We start from the raw sequence: 18,325 nt of genomic DNA, 5'->3' as shown, positions 1-18,325 counted from the left end.
AGACCTGCTCCTCTGATCCTGAAGCACAACAACCCCACTGCACTGCTAGGCAGAAGGAGGTTCTAGGTTGTTGCTTCATGGTTGGTGGAAAGAATAAAAAAGTGTTAGCTTTATATTTGCACTTAGCCCAAAACATGCATTAAAAAAAAATTAAAAAAAAACAAACACATTTTTGCTGTTCTTTTCAGCAGTCACTTGCCACCAGGTCTGCTGAGGGGAGGTGTTCATGTCAGAAAAGGAACTTCACTATTTACTGGTCATGATCTCTGCTAACATGGCTATCTCACTGCAGTTTTATGGTATCTGGGTGGTTCCTTGTGGAAGAATAAACTGATAGCCTTATCACACAGCCTTCAAATTAGGCTTTTACCTTTGAGTTTTCAAATGAAACTTTTACCTTTCATTAGCCTAGCTCTTAGAGGCTAATTGTAAGCAAAAATTACAACCTACAAGTCAATATTTGCAGAACAAAATTAAATACCAACCAGTCCTGCTATAGCCATTAACTTTTCCTCTAGCACTCCTTAATAAAAATAAAATCCAGTGGCTACATCTAACTTATCAAATGGGAGCTGCAGTCAGAAGTTCTATCTGGGTAACACTTGGTGGCACACAAAGCATTTAGCTGAGATGTATGAACAGAACATCTCATTTATCATACACACACACACACACACACACACACACACACAGAGAGAGAGAGAGAGAGAGAGAGGGAGAGTAAAAAACATTTGCTAAAAAAAATAAGAGTAGAAATAAGAAGATATATTATGGAGACTGTTGAAAGCCTAACAGGAAAGCAGATTTTATTCTTATCAGCTGGGAAAAGAATTGCAAAATAATAATCTTGTTTTGCCTGGCTTGCATTTTGCTCTCTTTATTTCAATTTTAAGATGATACCAGTTCTGTGCAATTTTTTTGTTTCACTTTCTACTTTTTCCCCAGAAATTTTTTCATTACCAGCTACCTTTATGTCACTTTGAATTTCAAAGTTGACATTTAAAATCTGTTCTGTGGCACTCATACAGTTTGTGACATGATGACTGTTGTTTCTTCTGGTTTCTTGTACTCAATCAGATAAATTTTACAGTCCAAACAGAAAATATGAAACTAAGTGGACCTTTGTGCAGCAGACTGGAAGAAATACATTGCTAGCAATTTTGCTGTGACAATATATATACTGTAATATTAAGGCTATATTTTTAACTGATATTTGTTTACTATCAAGACCAAAGATAAATGTAAAAAATTAGTGGATGTTGGTTGTATGTAATTTGAACCTCTGGAAAGGCTTTCTTAGATTATGCACAATGCAATAGCAAAATAGAAAATACAGCCACTCAAATCAGTAAGGGCCTATTTGAAAAGATAGGTGCTAGTCCCTTGGCAAGTACTGCCATCAGCAAAAGCCAAAGCAGGACCCAGAGTACCTGAATGTGTAGTTCATTGCACTGCAGTGTTCACAGCACCAGGTGCCTATCCACATCCAGATCAGAATAATAACCTTGAGTGTAGGGAAAGCTCCAGCAACACTAGTTGAATTCCACGTAACCCTAAATCCAGTGGGAAAGGATATGCATTTAAACTCAGTTTAAACCAGTGGATTCACACCAATATCAGTGAGAGAGGCCTGGGCCATGCAAACTGGAGGTGAACTCCAGACACAGCTGTAGGACTGCTTCACACTGACAGCATTTTGCCAAGGTCACTGATGTTGTACTGGTACCAGTGTAAGAAAGATGAGAATCACCTTTGCTTTAGACAAGAAACTCAGATCATGAGTTGACAAGTTATAAAAACAGAGGAAAAAGGACTAGAGACCATAGTCTGGCCTTGCCATGCTGGGAATGGATTAAAATTTCACTTACAGTGTGAATGTTTCACATTCTGACATAAGCTATTTGTGGCAATACCCCTTTCATTTTTTTACCAACCTTCAAAGCATACTAAGACTGAAATAATTTGGCTATGCATCTGAGATCTGTAAAGTTTCCAGACTTTTTTGACTGTTATCTAATTCCTGTGTGTTAGGGTGAAAACAGACCTTTAAGTTATGTTTCAGTACTTGAGTGATTCCCAGTTCAAGCAGCAAATTGGTCTTTGGCTGGTAAACTTGCTGCTCTATAAGGTCAAAGTTTGAGGATAGAGAGGGCAGGATTGATTTTCTGCTATTTTTTGGGCTGAATGGGAGATGACCCTTATGAATTTTTCGCTGGCCCTTTTAAGTCTTGAGACTTAAAGACTGGTAGAGAATGGCAAGGACTAAATGCCATGATGGCTGAAGCAAAGACAGACACATCAAAATAAACACATTTGGCAGCCATGCATTGAATCCTGGGAGGAATGCCTGCAGTGAAATGAAGTTCCTGCCATACAGGTGTAGCAGAGGTTAACTCAGGACAGCTGTCTATGGTGTGTGGTTAGCTGTGCACACAGCAAACTCAGATTAAAAACAAACAAAACACAAATTTTCAGTCTTTGGAAGGTGGGATTTTGGGCAATTTTCAGTACAAGTCATATACTAATTGGAATAAATCATTGACTGCTTGGGAGGAGCAAAATTTCTTGATGATATCATATGAAGTCTGCTGGCATAGTCCTGGTATCTTACGAGACTGATGGAACTGACAGAACTCCAGCTCCTTCCTTATAAAAGCAGCACTAAAGCACAGTTCTGGCAACCAATACCTCCCTGTCCTGCACAGTTCTTCTGATTCCTTTTCATATTCATGATGCCCAGATGACTTTCCTGAGCTTTTTGGAATACACAGGATGGGAAGACATGCTGAAAAGACAGTCTGTTGAGTACAAGCAAAACAATACCTGTACATGAATACATGAAGAAATTATTTGGTTTATGTCATTAATTTTTGTGTTTTGAAAACAATATCACTCTAAAATATTGTTTCAAGTTATTAGAATATGTATTTATTTGCAGGAAATCTCATCTACCTGTGCCATGAGGACTGTATTCAAACATACAACTGATCATCCTTCTTTCTTAAAATGCTTTGGGCAGTTCCTAGGTCACAGTTGAGTTATTTCGTAAATTTATGCATGAAACAACAATGACTTTGACCACAGCTAAATTGATCTGATTGAACATGCAAGGCAGTATCCAAGAACTATACAATGAGGAATTGCTTCTACATTATTTATATATGCTTACTGCTAAATTGCTAAATTTACATCACTGATATAAAGTTTCCCTTGGGAAAAAAAAAGGGAAACTTCCCTTTCTGCCATTTTCTGTTTCACAGTGTTTTACTATGGCTGGCTGATAGCAGAAATTGTTGTGAGGTGCAGAAGTTGTTGTGAGATACACAAGTTTACCTCAGGTATTTCATAGCAGTGGAGATCCTTTCTGCAAAGGAAAACAGCTTGTATGTATCTTTACAGTGTGAATCATGCATGTGCACCCACCCCATGATCATACAGAAGAATTCTCCAGACCATAGCATTGTTATGAACACTTTATTGGATTTGTACATTTTCTTTGAGGAGTGTTAAAATGAATTTCTACCTATACTACAAAACTTAGTGAAGGAATTCTAGTACATAATGGTTACATAACAAGTTCCTTACTTGGACTATGCAAAGACTATGCAGGTCTTGAATTTATTCCACTCTGATTTTCAAGCAATCTTTGATAATCTATCTTGAAAATAAGAATGTATTATATCACACTTTTTATTTTCAGCACGGTAGAGTACTGTTGTTGCTGGTATCCACTGTAAGGTCAACACAGCATGGTGCAAGAATTCAGGAAATTTATGGAATTCAGATGCAATTCTTTAATACAGCTGCTGGATGTATCAAGCACTGGAGGTCCCTCTGCTGGATTCCTTACTCATACATAGTAGTGGTTTAACTTGTGATATCCTATGACAATCTTGGCTATGATTACCATGAGAGGATAGAGATTAATATCCCCTCAAGACTGGTAAGAATGGGGAAACCATGCTAGTCAGCCTAACCTCAGTCTCCAGGAAGTTTAGGGAGAAAATACTCCTGGAAAATACATCCAGGAACATGAAGAACATGCATTCCACAGTATCTTTCTAGGGAGTCAGTGAGATATAGGACTAGAGAAGCTGGCTACTGGGTGGTGAAAAATGGAATTTTGTGATCAGTGGTACAAAATTCAACTGATGTTCAGTCAGTAGCTGTGCCTCACTGGAGGTACCTGAGGTCAGTTCCAGGATCAATATGGTTAATGCCTGTGAATGACCTGGGCAAGGAGAGAGCACATAACCCCAGCAAGTTTGCAGTTAACAGCACACTGGTGGCTGGACAGTGAGGTGGGGGAAAGCACTTCATGCACTGGTGGGTAGGGCAGCCATTTGGATGCCACGAATATCAGGAATCTACAGAGAGAAAAGTGCAGAGTTCTGGACTCTGCAATGCAGGTGCTGCGGACTGCTGGGGCTGTGGAGCACTGGCTGAGGAGAAAGAAGCTCTGCAGGACAGGACTTTTTGAGTCCTAGAGGCAGACATGGAACAGGCATGAACACTGACTGGAAGAGCATCTCATACTCAGCAGTATTGATGTACCATGGCCAGGCCAAGGGAAGAGCCCTCTGCTTGGCACTTGTGAGATCATGCCTGGAGAACTGGGTCCCACAGTAGCAAGAGAAAAGGAAAAAACCGTGTGAGTTTCACAGATGTACACCGGGATGATTAAGATTAGATATAGAGACAAGGGACCAGTCTTTCTTTGGCTTGATTGAGAAGAAGGCTACAGAAGGATCTAATCTCAGCCTTCAGTTACAGAGAAGGAAGCTTCATGCTCTTTTGGAGGTGCACAGGGAGAGGCTGAGAGGTTATAAATGAGTAGCAGGAAAAATATGCACATAGGAATGAAACTGTATCTGCTATTTCTAAACCACTAGTGACACCTAGTTTCCAAGAAAAATACCAGTAGCTACATTAGCACTGCAACTTGGAAAAATGCATCTGATTGCACTTACTACACTACAGGGCTTGATAATTTCAAAGCTCTGCATAGCATAACCCCAAACAAATAGACTTTGACAATAAAAATATGTGCATTAAATCTGCGCTTCAATAAAAGATACAGAGCTTGCAGGTGTGGCCTCTCAGTGAAAGGCAGTGATGCTAGAACAGACATTTTGCCAGGTCTGTGGCTGTGCTGTTTGGCTACATCATTGGCTTTCCATTGAGGACTGGTTCCCTGATTGTCTGCACACTGTAAATAGTGATGTGCACTCAGAAAATCTCTGGGGTGATACCATCTGGCTCCTCAGGTGGGAACCTTGAACTTGCGGAAGCAGCTTGCTCACATGTAAGTCCTATGGTCACAGGCAGTAGTGTTGGTGTTGAGTCAGGTCTGGTGAGACCTGCCCTGCTTACAGTACTCTGAGGACACTGGAGCACTGGGAAGGCCATGAGCCTCCTTTCCCTCACACAGTGCCCCGTTCAGTTTAAAACAAAAGCAAAGCAAATGGCCACCCTGAGTGCTGGAGGAAAAGATCAGTTTCAGCTCTCTGGGATAACAGCAAACATCTTGCAAATACGTTCATTTGAAAATTAGGCTTTTTGAGGACATAAAGTTGTAGGCATGTGACACAGGTCACAGCTGTAGGTATGTGACAGCCAAAAGAGGGGAAACATCAGACAGTGACTGTGGGCAGACACATTTTCCCAGAATTGCAGCTGTACTCTCAGCTACAGCATCATTATCCACCTTCCAAACTTTCCTGTCCTCTGCTCCCCATTTGCCAAGAGAAATAAGAATCCCACTTCCATAGGAACAAGGGGCTTTTTCTCTAATTAGGCAGCAGTGCCAGATGTGACAGGTTAGGAAAGTCACCGAGCAAAAAAGCATATGGTGGTCTTGGACCACTACCAGACAATGACAGCGCGTCTGGTCACCACTTTATACACCGCAGATGTCTGAAGAAACATGGACTTTCCATTGCATTTCCAGCTGACTCCTGCACACAGCTGCTTTTCCATCACCAGCTCTGACTTGGTTTTGAGTCAGATATGACAAGACAATGGCACAGAGACCAAGTACCATGTCATTAACAATGACTGGAAAAATTACTGTGCCTGAATCATGTTCCTGAAGGTGTTGCAAGAGCAATCTAAGAGCTCCTACTGCCTGTACAATCTTTTCTTCTTCATAAACTCACTTCATTTATTATTCTTTCCTCAGAAACCGGGCTGAAAAATATGGTTTTAGAGTGAATAAATAAACCTCCATTGGGAACAGCCACTAGCATTCTGGCAATGCTCAGGTGTCTTTCCAGTTTAAAGAAAAGAGAAAGTATGCATGAAAAAAAAGTACATGGCTTTTATATATGGATCCCCCTACATCTGAGAAAACTTTGTCTACTTAAGTAATTGATGTTTTTGACAACATAATTGATGGCTAGCATATAGAAGATACAGTTGATGGCTGTGTAGTAATAATTCTAATGGCATACCTCTCCATCCTACTGTGCCTGCTCACTAAGCAATAGGAGTTCGAGGGTAAGCACATTCCAGAAGACAACAAGCACTCTCTGTATTGAAGGGTCTCACTGACATTCAAGTTAACCTGTGCCCAGGCTCTGCATGATAGGACAGTAATGCTGTGCAGCTGCACAGCCTATTGCACTGTGTGAATCCAACTGATGGAAAAAGTCCATCAAGTCTGAATTTGAATTTGAATTTGACCTTGTACAAGTACAAACCAAGGTGTACAAGTATGTCAAAAATGTGAATAGTGTAGCATACAGAAATAATCTGGAGCATTACTCCACTGTCCTCCTGCTCAAAGCAGGTACCGCCACGTGATCAGACCACAGCAGTATCCTGTCCAGTCTTGAAAATACTCAAGGATGCAAAACTTTTCTAGGCAACCTGTTCCATTGTCTGAATGTCCCTGTGGTGAAAGAACTTTTTGCTTCTATCTAGTTGGAACTTCCATTTCAGTTCCTCACCCTTGTTTGTCAGCTTTGTGCTGACATGCATGTCCATGAATCACTCAATTTTCTCAGTTTACCTCCTTGTAAATACTGGAAAGCTGCCATTAAGTTGCACCAAAGCCTTCACTTTTCTAAGTTAAAAGAAGCCTAATTTTCACTGTCTTCCCATCTGGTTTCTGTATTCCAACCATCTGACCATCTTGGGGGCCTTCGGCTGAACTTACACAAGCTTATAAATATTTTTCAAACACTAGGGGAGACCAAAACTGAATGCACTATTCCAGATGTGGTTGAATGAGTGTGGAGTAAAGGTGAATAAGTGCTATCCTCAGCCCTCTGGCTGTGCTTACAGCAGTACAGCTCAGTATGCTGGCAGCAACCACCTCCACTACCATGAGCTGAGTACACAGTAACAAAAACACAGTGACTGCTTCCTACAGTTAAACGGCTTCTGGAACATCAGGTTCTCCAGTGGATCACAAAGGTTAAGCAGCCCATCTCCTATGATTTAAACTCAAATTTACTTTTGCACTTTTTGTAATTTCAAGCTGGTTCTACACACTCTATGTCAATACATTGCACTGTTTTCCTTTTCCTTGAAAGATAACATTATTTATTGTCAAGAATATGCTTTTTTTTTACTTTTATGCTGTGACTAAGAGCTATAGGCACTCTAGAGCACATATTAATTATCTATTAATATATTGTTCAGATGTTTAAAATTACTTATTCTAATGTTTTGTGCCTTTCTGCACACCTGAGTTAATACATACCCTGGAGTGCTTTCCTGCTTGGTTACAGCTCTCTAGTACAAAAACCTGGGACTTGATTGCATCCATATATTAATCACAGTGGATGTTTACATAGTATGACTTCACTTAATAGTGTAATGATGAAGAAGCCGGATGTACATAACTTTCTGGCTGAATGCCTGACTTAGGGAAAAAGGAAGGCTTTCCACAAACATTTTTACATTTCCACAGATTAAAGAAATCACAGAAATGCTGGACATATTTTTTTAGATTGTTCCATCTATCTTTCCCCTCAATATATGGGAATGCTTTGCTGGATCAGTTATACATATCTCAGAGAGTGGTTTTTGTAAATCTCTTAAGTAGCAAATAGTTTCTGTCTTTAATGAATTACATTAAAAGGTGAAATGCTTAGTGGAAGGAACTCATGTAAAAGCACAATTAATCACCCTGAGGTTTTTGGCTCCAATAAGCAGCTCCTTTAAGTTACTTCAGACGGCTTCCTCCTTCCATTTAAGCTTTATTTTGTTCTTCTCTTTCTGGACTTCTCAGTGTTAGTTTTTGGGTGATTCTGTTTTTGTTTTTTTGGTTTTTTGTTTGTTTGGTTTTTTGTTTTTGTTTTTTTTAAATAAATGGATGTGTTTATTTATAATTTCTGTCAGAGACATGTCCTCTTGTTATTCAGGTGAAAAAAATGGGGTTTAGTGTTTCTGAATAAATTATCCAGATGAATTACCATCTCAGTCAAGAATCACTTTACAGCCATACTTCAGGGTCCTGTTTCTTCATATCTCCATTTTTCATGTTCTTATTGAGGTAAGGAAGTAGGATCATTTATGCAGAATTGGGCTGTGAGATGCACAAACGTATCATGAAAGATGGAAAAATATTTTTAAGGATGAAACTTCAGAAACGGTTACAATTGATGAACTAGACACTTGGAAGATTAAAAAAGAACTGCTCTGCCGGTGTTGAGTTTTTGAGGTCCAGGTAGTGATTGCTGGGCTGACTAAAACAAATTCTCAGACAGGAAACATGACTATAGAAATCTCATTTTCCTTTAATATTACTGCATCTCCTGGGTGAGACTATTTGAGAAAGAGATACAAAACAAAGTTTAAAATGACAAAAGGCCGGACTCATCCAGAGAAAGATATGATCTGTTCTGGTGAAAGAGCTGGTTTTAAGTCAAATCCCACATATCTGGTGAGCAGTGTTTAGGAAACCAGTATATACACAGATTGTTTTACTTACTGCTCTATGTAGTAGTGTAAAACAAGGGTTCCTAGAAAACTCCAGTGAAGCATAGAATATTGCTAAGGATAAGAAACAAAAAACCTGCAACCTGCATATAAAGAAAGAGTGCTGTACAGCCGCTTGGTGATTGTAATTACATCTTTGAGCTACCTAGAGCGTCCCAGCACCACGTTCTACAAAAACATCAAACGATTCATTTATTTACAGTTATTTTCTTACATTTGCATGTGGCTTCTTTCTCCCAGAGCAGAAGAACACAGCAGACTGCTCAGAGAGAAGGGAAGCAGCACAGAACTTTGTTCTTAGGAATTCAGGGGGAAGATGCTATTATGGTTTGAACACAGGAATGGGTGGAAGAAAACTCACCATCTGTTGACAGCTCCGCCCCTGTGGGTGTGGGTGAAATTTTAAAGGCAGGTGAATAATGTATGACTTGTTTCTGAATGAAAGCTGAGGTTCTCCAAGCTCTGCAATAAATGAACCCTCCACTCTGTATGCTTCCTGTCTGAGAGTCACTTTGCTTTTGGGAAAGTCTCATGGCAAATTTCTATTCACTGACTGGATAAAGCTTAGCTTTTAAATTAGATTACTGATGCAAACACTTATTATTACAAATTTAAAATGTGTCATAAAAACTTATGGGAAAAGTAAAATATTGTGCAGTGTAGTTTATTATACAGTATATAACACAGAAGATAAACCTCTCATTATTCAAATATATTTATTTACAAAAAAATACCAATCTCAGAGGATTTATTAGGTTTTTGTTTTTTCTAAAATGTTCTGATAATCTGGGATGGAAGATGCAGAGGAAGGAGTAATAAACATTTTTACAAACATTACTAAAATCTCTGCCGATTTCCTTCTTTTCTTCCTTTTTTTATTGGATTTACCATGTAAATTTTACTGTTTGTTGCTGCATACTTTCTAGTCTCAGGTGTGAGAGAAATAGTTCTTTTTCCACAGTTGCTCAGAAGTTGCTCCTGTTAACATCAGAATATATAAGACTCCAAGAAATGCCATTTGGGTGTTGGTTATGAGATTACCATTCATATTTCATTTTTCTAATGGGTGAATCCATGTTTGCTAACTCTGTCTTAATTTTACTTCACTGTCAGTTCTATTTAATGCCAGAGTGTCCTCTGCTGTACACAGCAAAAACAGCAGTATGTTACAGATTCTGTAATTTATGGTCATCAAAAGGCAGTGTAATAAATGAAATTAGAATTTTGACAACTAGGTCCCTTGAGTTAATAACAGTTTAATTAAAAATGAAGACAATTTAGTGAACTGAATAGTAATTTGGTCTAAAAGAATACAATTTAGTAAAAAAAAATACAATTTATAGATATAATTTGCCCGTAATTAAGTAGGATTAAAGTATAAGCAAAACTGACCAGGGTTCAGGGAGGGCTTATCACCCCACCTCACGTCAAAAACTGACTGGGGTACGGAGGGGGTTTCTTACCCTGCCTCGTACAAAACAGAGCACTTCAAGCTAAACTTATATACTGTATGCTTATACATATTCATTAATGTTTCCCATAAGTTTCCCCCATTTCCAGTTTTTCTGACTTTACATCATTTTTCTTCACTGCGCGTGCCTCACTTGTTGTTAGGGGGTCTTCAGTCTTCTTTTGGTGGTCTTTGGCGAAGGCTTCTCCTCTTCCTCCTTGTCCTTTGGATAACTTTACAGGTTTGCGCATGCGTACTAAGTGTTGTGTTATGTAAGTCTTATATTTACTGATTTTTAGGCCCAATGCCTAAAGTCGTTCTAATTTTGTCCATCTTAAGGCTGTTTTCATCTTGAGATATCACTTATCTTCCAAACTACATCCTGTACCTCAATTTTAACATGTAACATCTGTAAAGGGGTACATCTGCCTTGTAACACTGATTCTTTTGATTGCTTCTAATAATAAATTTCCAAATAGTTACAATTTAGTTAGCACAAATCAATTCCATTTATTACAGCAGTGAATAAAAAACTCTGTAGGGATCTGTGCAACTTATTTAAATTTCTCTGTCAAAAGCCTTTTTGCAAAATCTTGTCTAGTTCTCCCCAAATCACTCATGCTATGGATGATTTTGTAAATCGAATTCACATTAAAACCTCCTAACACTCCCACCTCACCCTCTTCAAAATTTTATTTTTAAAGGGAAGATTTCACTGAGAACAAATACTAGGAAAATTGCCCAAAAACAATCCACTGGGACACCTTCTCTGAATATCAGATATGAAATAGGAATAAACCTTTATGAAGTTTTTGAAAATAAAAGCTAGGAGGAGCGGCCAATACCCCAGAGGGCTGTGCAGCCCTTCAGAGGGACCTCAGCAGGGTGGAGAGATGGGCAGAGGCACTGTCTGAAACCCAATGAAGACAAATGCAGGGTCCTGCAGCTGGGGAGGAATAACCACAGGCACCAGGACAGGCTGGGGGCTGAGCTGCTGGAAAACAGCTCTGGGGAGAAGGACCTGGGGGTTCAGGCAGACGACAAGCTGTCCATGGGCCAGAGACACCATTGTAGCCAAGAGACCAGAGGTGTCCTGGAGTGCATTAGGAAGAGCAGTGCCTTCGGGTCAAGGGACGTGATCCCGCCCCTCCACTCAGCCCTGGTGAAGCCACATCTGGGGTGCTGTGTCCAGTTCTGGGTTACTCATTATAAGAAAGACACGGAGCCCCTGGAACAGGTCCAGCAGAGGACAACAAAGGTGTTAGGGGTTAGGTGTCCTTCCTTTTGCTTTGGCTCAGCTGTGGAATTTTTACCCATCAGTAGCGGGGAAAACCTGACTGCTGGTACTTAGTGGGTGCTTGAGAAACACAAAGAGTTCAGCTGGGCCCAGGGGAGACGAGGGGCAGGAAAAAGGGAGGGCGGGGGCAGCTGGGGGCTGCTTGTTTTTTTCAGCTTCAGAGAAAACTCTCGCTGGGAGTTGTTGCAGCGGAGAGAAAGGAATTCGCCATCACCCAGACAGAGCTGCTGCTTCTTCTCCTCCTCCCCTCTTTGTTGGTGGCCTCACACCCCCTGTCCTGCCGGGACGTGTGGCAGTGCCAGGCACCGCCGCGGAGCTGCTGATACACCTCAGCCACCGGCCCGGGATCTCAGCTCATCCCTGCTGTTCCAGCTGAGTGTTCCTCAGAGCCCTGCAGGAGCACCGGGACTGACTGCCTGAGGGGTTTGTGAAACAAAGCCTCTCCTCCATCCCTTCCCTTCGGGCTCCCTGGTTCTGTTTTCTTGTTAATGCTGTAGTTATTGTTGTTTGTGTGCCTTGTTCTACATACTAGTAAAGAATTGTTATTCCTATCCCCAGATCTCTGCCTGAAAGCCCCTTGATTTCAAAATTATAATTCAGAGGGAGAGGGGGTCTACATTTTCATTCCAAGGGAGGCTCCTGCCCTCCCTAGCAGACACCTGTCTTCCAGAGACAAAAGGTGACTAAGGGACTGGAACATCTCTCTTGTGAGGAAAGGCTGAGAGCACTTGGCCTGTTCAGCCTCAAGAAGAGATGACTGAGAGGGGACCTCATGAATGTCTGTCTGTACCCGAAGGGAGGGTGCCAAGAGGGTAGATGCAGGCTGTGCCCAGTGGTGCCGAGCAACAGGATAAGAGCAAACTGGCTGAAACTGATGCCCAGGAAGTTCCACCTGGATATGAGGAAGAACTTCTTTGCTGTGCAGGTGACCAGGCACTGGAACAGGGTGCCCAGAGAGGCTGTGGGGTCTCCCTCACTGGGGACACTCAGGAACTGTCCAGACACAACCCTATGCCATGTTTCTGGGACGACCTTGTTTGAGCAGGGAGGTTGGATAAGTTGACCCACTGTGGTCCCTTCAGCCTGACCCATCCTGTGATTCTTTAAAATACTCAACAAATATTTTTGTTCATAAGTAGCATTCTGCTCTTTGATGAGGTCAAACTGGGTGTATAAAAGGTTATAGGAATGCTCCATTTTAAGGATCGATAATTAGCCATTGTCAGGATGTTCTTAGAATAACGAATATGCATATTTTTTCTAATAAATACGCATGCAATTTTATAGAAAATTTTAAAATACTGCAGTCATAATTATTAGCTACAGAAACAGGACTCAGGATAGTCCTGTAGGAGTTAAGGGAGATAGCTCTCTGAAATTGTCAGCCAGTTGGTAACATTTAAAGTAAGAAATAATGTCAAGTGTTTTTCTGAAGGACAGCAGGGAATGCTAGAAATGCTTACATCAAGACTAGGAATGCCACTTATGTTAAGCAGCACAGAGTACCTTCCTTGTTTGGAGAATCCTTGAAAAATGACTGAAGATGATAAAATAGTAAATCTAGGAAAGAATATTAAGATAACCAGACAAAAATTTTTATTCACTATTTCCAAATTAGCAGATGTAGCAAGAATGCAATAAAGCTTTAAGGGAACAGGTTTGAAACAACAAAGAGGAAGCATTTTGCACATAATCTTGTCAGTGAACTGTGGAATTCTGTCACATGATATTGTTAATGCCAAAAATTAAAAATAAAAGAGACACCTTTTAGGAAGGAGCCCAGACACTTTTGTGGAGTATGTGTCTACTTACAAATACGAAATACCATACACCCAGTGTCACAGTAAGTGCCTGGGGCAGAATAACCCCAAGTACCAGCACTGGAGAGCAGCTCTGCTGGGAAGGACCTGGGAGTCTTGGTGGGTTGACCATAAGCTGGCACCAGAGGGCAAATGGTGTCCTGGGGTGAAGGGGCATTAGGAAAAGCATTGCCAGCAGGTGGAGGGAGGTGATCCTGCCCCTCTACTTGGCCCTGGTGAGGCCACATCTGGAGTGCTGTGTCCAGTTCTGGGCTCCTCAGCACAAGGAAGATGAAGAGCTGGGGAGGGTCCAGTGGAAGCCACAAAGATGATTTGGGGTCTCGAGCATCTCTTCAGTGAGGCGGGGCTGCGGGAGCTGGGGAATGTTTAGTCTGGACACGAGAAGACTGAGAGGGGATCTCATGAATACATACAAATATCTCAAAAGCAGGTACCAAGAGGACGGTGTCAAACTCGTTTCAGTGGCACCTAGTGACAGGACAAGGCCCAATGACCATAAACTAAAAGACAAGTTTCACCCCAACCTCAGGAGGAACTGCTTTACATTGAGGGAGGCAGAGCACTGGAACAGGCTGTCCAAGGGGATTACAGAGTCTCCCTTCCTGGAGACATTCCAAACCTACCTGGACACATTCGTCTAACACGTTGCCTCGGCAGGGGGGATGGACTGGATGATCTCCAGAGATCCCTTCCAATCATAACGATTCTTTAATTCTTGACCTGCTGGGTGAAAGAACCCCTTAGGCCTGGGCTGCCCTGTGAGGGGCTCTTATTTGAACGTGAGTTTTTATGTTATTTCCCAGCACACGCTGCTGACGGACTGCTCCCGCTCCCGAGAGATCCCGCCCCAGCGCCCGCCCCGCGGCTCGCGCTCGGCCGGAAGTGAGGGCAGGGGGAAGGGGGCGGGGCCGCGCGGCTCCCCACGGGCCTCGGCCGCCGCCATTTTGTTGGCGCCGGGCGCTGCCGCCGGAGCGGGAAGGGCTGGGAGTTGCCCGTCGGCTCCTCCCTCATTGGGGCCGAGAGGCGGGGACTGAGCGCAGCTCGGCCGGGACGGGACGGAGCGTCGGGGCCCAACGCGGCGCAGCGATGTCGGCTTTCTCGGAGGCGGCGCTGGAGCGGAAGCTGTCGGAGCTGAGCAACTCGCAACAGAGCGTGCAGACCCTGAGCCTGTGGCTCATCCACCACCGCAAGCACTCGGCGCTCATCGTCAGCGTATGGGAGCGGGAGCTGCGCAAAGGTGAGCCCGAGGCCGGGCAGGGCCCGCCGGGGGCGCCCCGGGGCGGCGGGTCCTGGGAGGAGGCGGAGGCGGCCCCCGCTGCGGAGTGCGGCTGCCCAGGGGAGGGAGGGTGGCGGCGGGGATGCTGGGCCTGCGGAGCCGGGGAAGCAGGCGGGGAGAGAGGGAGGATAGGCCTGAGCGCCTGGGGAGAGCGGAGCTGTTGGGGCCAGCGTTAAACGTCGGGTCTCCGTTTCTCGACGGCCGTGGGCTGGCAGGTTCTTCTCCCTCCTTTTTCTTGCACTCCTCTTGCTCCTCTCTTTTCCTTTCTTTTCTCCCCATAATGAGATGTCTCTGAGGAGGCTGCCCCTTGTGTTTTATCTCCTTTTTTAAAGGAGACAGGAAAGTGGGAAACCGGAAGGAATCCGGCGAGCCAAGGGTTTAGGGCTTTTTGTTGTTAACATTAATTGTAGCTATTTCAAGACAGAGCATTTTTAGGTATTATTTTTCATGTGTAGTATAAAAAATAATGTATTTTTCTGTAGTGATGGTTAGCTGTAATACTGCCTGAATTCCTTGTCCACTCATGTTTTCTTGCCAGAAACTGTTCTTGAAGGGCAGATGAGGATGGGAATACGCTGAGGGAAAAACAGTGTAATGTGTGCAAAGTGGTTTTTACTTCCTGGTCTTGCCGGATGGTTAATACCAATGTTACCATAATAAAAACGTGAGTTTCTTTAGCTGCGTTCAGTGTGCAGACTTAAATGCTAATGTGGCTCTCCTTTTAACAGGAAAGAACTTGCAGCTATTAGCAGTGGTTCAGGGAGTGAAAGGGAGAAATGACATATGAAGGTTTATTTGACCTGACTGGATAATAACCTGATCTTAAGTTGGTTCACTTAAGAAAAAGAAAACTCCCCTGCTAGAACTCTGCTTTGGTCTATGAAAGGATGCTGTTTTCCAGTAGCATCCTTTGAAGCCTCACTAATATGAGGATCTTTAATGGGAAAAATAGAAGGCTTAGTCTTTCAGACTGAGGGGAAGACCAGCACTAAGCCATTACAGGACTTATGAAAGTGTAGGGCACCCAGTGAGTTTTGTGTAATACGGCTGCTGTGGTTTTGTTTAAAATACTATTTTTCTGGGATTTGTTATCTTTGGGACTTGGAGGCATGAGTTGAATTCTTTTTTTTTTTTTTTTTTTTTTGTATTGATTGAAGAAAGACTGACTTGGTGGCATATTCCATCTGAGGAAGTAAACAGATTTTCACTTTGTGTTAGTTGCAGGCTTGCTTTTTTTTTGTTCCAGGAGCAAATTAATCGATCTTCCACCTCTAGCTGAAACATTTCACATTTCTGGGCCGTCTAATCAAACAACAGGAGTGTTAGGGGTTTTGAATGATATCAGGAAGGAATCTTAAACTAATTGAAATAGACACAGAGTTTTGGTTGCTCATCTTAATTAACATGCCCAATACTAGTTCATAATAATCCGTGGTATTAACGTCTAGTCCTTAACTTTAATTTTCCTGTTGTGCTGGTTGGCTAACTGGAGAAATGAAATCTTTGAAACCTGTGCTGTGTGTCTGAAAGTGGCGTTGAGAGGCAAGGGTAATAACCTTACTTTGAGCTTTTGGTGAGAATAGCTGCCATAATTGGGTTTGTTTTGTTTGTTGAAGTTATTGTCCTGCTTTTGCCACTTCAGAGTAAGATTTTGGTGTGACCTCTCTTCGGATGCCAACTTTGAAAGGTCTGTGGAAAGCATGTGAAACTCTACCTGTGCTAGGAGTAGCTTAGTTGCTTTCAAGGTCCTGACCCTTCTGGGCTTTTAGGCCTACATGAAGTGTTTCATATTGGAAAATAGGAAGCTTCATTGGAAACTGCCACAGTTAGTATTCAGGGGATAATTTTGATTTTCCATCTCTTATAATGTCCAAGCTTCATAAATGTTAGCTTGCATTTACCTGATGCTAATTTCTGGCTAATTGTTGCACCGATTTGTAAGATGGTGCCTAATCCCCAAAACTGGAAGTAGTGATATAGGCAGACAGCATGGGAAAGATGAGAGGAAAACTGCTGTCCTGTGATAAAGCAACACCACAAAGTAGATACAGGCAATGAGGCCATAACTAGAGTAAATTTAAGACTCCTGACTTGCCTGTCATCCAAGCCACATGATTTCTCTTCTACCTGAGAGGAAAATTACCTCTATTTGGGGAACATGGACATCAAAATTATTGACATTGTCAGCTGCTATTTCTGGCCAGTAGAGGCCTGGAACTGAAAACTGAACCTTCCCTTTTTAGGTTTTATTTCCTTTGGTTGTATCCCCTTTTTTATTGTTATCCCCATCACCAGATCTTACTGCCTTTCAGGAGCATTGTGTAACTAGTTGGGTTGAACACAGTACAATGGTACTATGTGTTTTTCTCGATGCTTTCAGTTTTGGTAAAAGATATGACTTGAGTCAGATGAGTTTGCATGATCCTTTCTGAGCATCTCTAGCTATTCATAAAGACAAGTGTCCTAAGATCAGAGCTCTTTCTTTCTTTAATGCTTAGTTCTAACTCTTCTACTTGTAAAATAATCTTTTTCTTTATACCACATTGGAGTAGAGATGAAAAGACAGCTTTTCAAATCTGCATATAATTTATGAAGTGTAAAATATTAGTGTCTTTCTGTTTACTTGGATTAATTGGCAGTGGTCAGGTCCCATATTCTGGCATCCCTATGGATCATCAGTTCAGTACACCTTCATGTACAGGTTTTCTTGAAGAATGTGTACTGAGGAAAATGATCCTGCTTCAGCTAGATTTCAGAGGTATTAAATGTAACTCTCAAAGTTAAATGGTTAATTACTCCGTAGTTGTAAGCTTATTCAGTAGTTAATCATAAGTTAATTAATTAATACTTATCTCAGTAATTTTAAAAAGGCAACTGGTCGTCCCGTTAAAACCTGTGCAATTTTGTGTGTCCATGAAGGGTTTTTTTGCCTTACCGTGTTTCTTTTTAAACTTAGTAGTGACATAGCAGATACAAATTCATTGTGTAAGCTTGCAGTCACCAAGTGGCTGCTGGGAAACCCCTTAAGAAGGAGCACATTTGAATAGGTTCTTCTGAGATGGAGTCTGTTGAGAATTATTTTTTGTTATTTGCAAGTCAGGTATGTTCTCTTACATGCATGTCTTGCTCCCTGGTTTCAGGATGCTCTGCAGCTGTTTGCTACTTGATTGTTCATTTTTTGAAATGAAAAATTTCAGTTCTCTAATTCAAAGCATCTGCCTTCAAGGGTGAACAGTAACTACCTGTTCAGTAAGCTCAATGTACAGTTTGCTGTACTTGGTTAAAATGTGCTCTTTTTCAAAGGAAAACACCCAAAATTGCTAAAAGTTTGTAATATGGGACTTGTTATTTTGAGTTCCAGTTAATTGTCTATAATAATCTCTTCCTGTCATCTCATTTTCTGTTAACTTTTCCAGGTGCAGCTCTGTCACTTGTTAAGTATTTATTTCTTAGTGATATTTTGGTAGGCACAGAATATTCTGAGTTGGAAGGGACCCACAAGGATCATCATGTCCAAGTCTTGGCTCTGCACA

General features: G+C 41.8%; 1 protein-coding gene across 4 annotated transcripts in view; it reads left to right on the top strand.

The window, feature by feature from the left end:
• The first annotated feature begins 14,344 nt into the window (after window positions 1-14,344).
• The window catches only part of RPRD1A (regulation of nuclear pre-mRNA domain containing 1A), a 43,762-nt gene continuing 39,781 nt past the window's right edge, over window positions 14,345-18,325 (top strand). For 2 of the 4 annotated variants that reach the window (XM_086896887.1, XM_086896880.1), the window contains exon 1: window positions 14,391-14,753. In XM_086896887.1, coding sequence (XP_086753013.1) covers window positions 14,603-14,753 — 151 coding nt within the window. In that variant the 5' untranslated portion in view covers window positions 14,391-14,602. Of the gene's footprint in view, window positions 14,754-14,848; window positions 15,008-18,325 lie in introns of those variants that run through there. The other 2 variants (XM_023921797.2, XM_086896874.1) reach the window with 2 other exon arrangements.

This window comes from Cyanistes caeruleus, chromosome 1 (assembly GCF_971803275.1).
Source record: "Cyanistes caeruleus chromosome 1, bCyaCae1.hap1.1, whole genome shotgun sequence".
In the NCBI taxonomy this organism is placed as follows: Eukaryota; Metazoa; Chordata; class Aves; order Passeriformes; family Paridae; genus Cyanistes; species Cyanistes caeruleus.
Note: the sequence above shows the minus strand (reverse complement) of the source record. Positions and strands in the feature narration are given on the sequence as shown.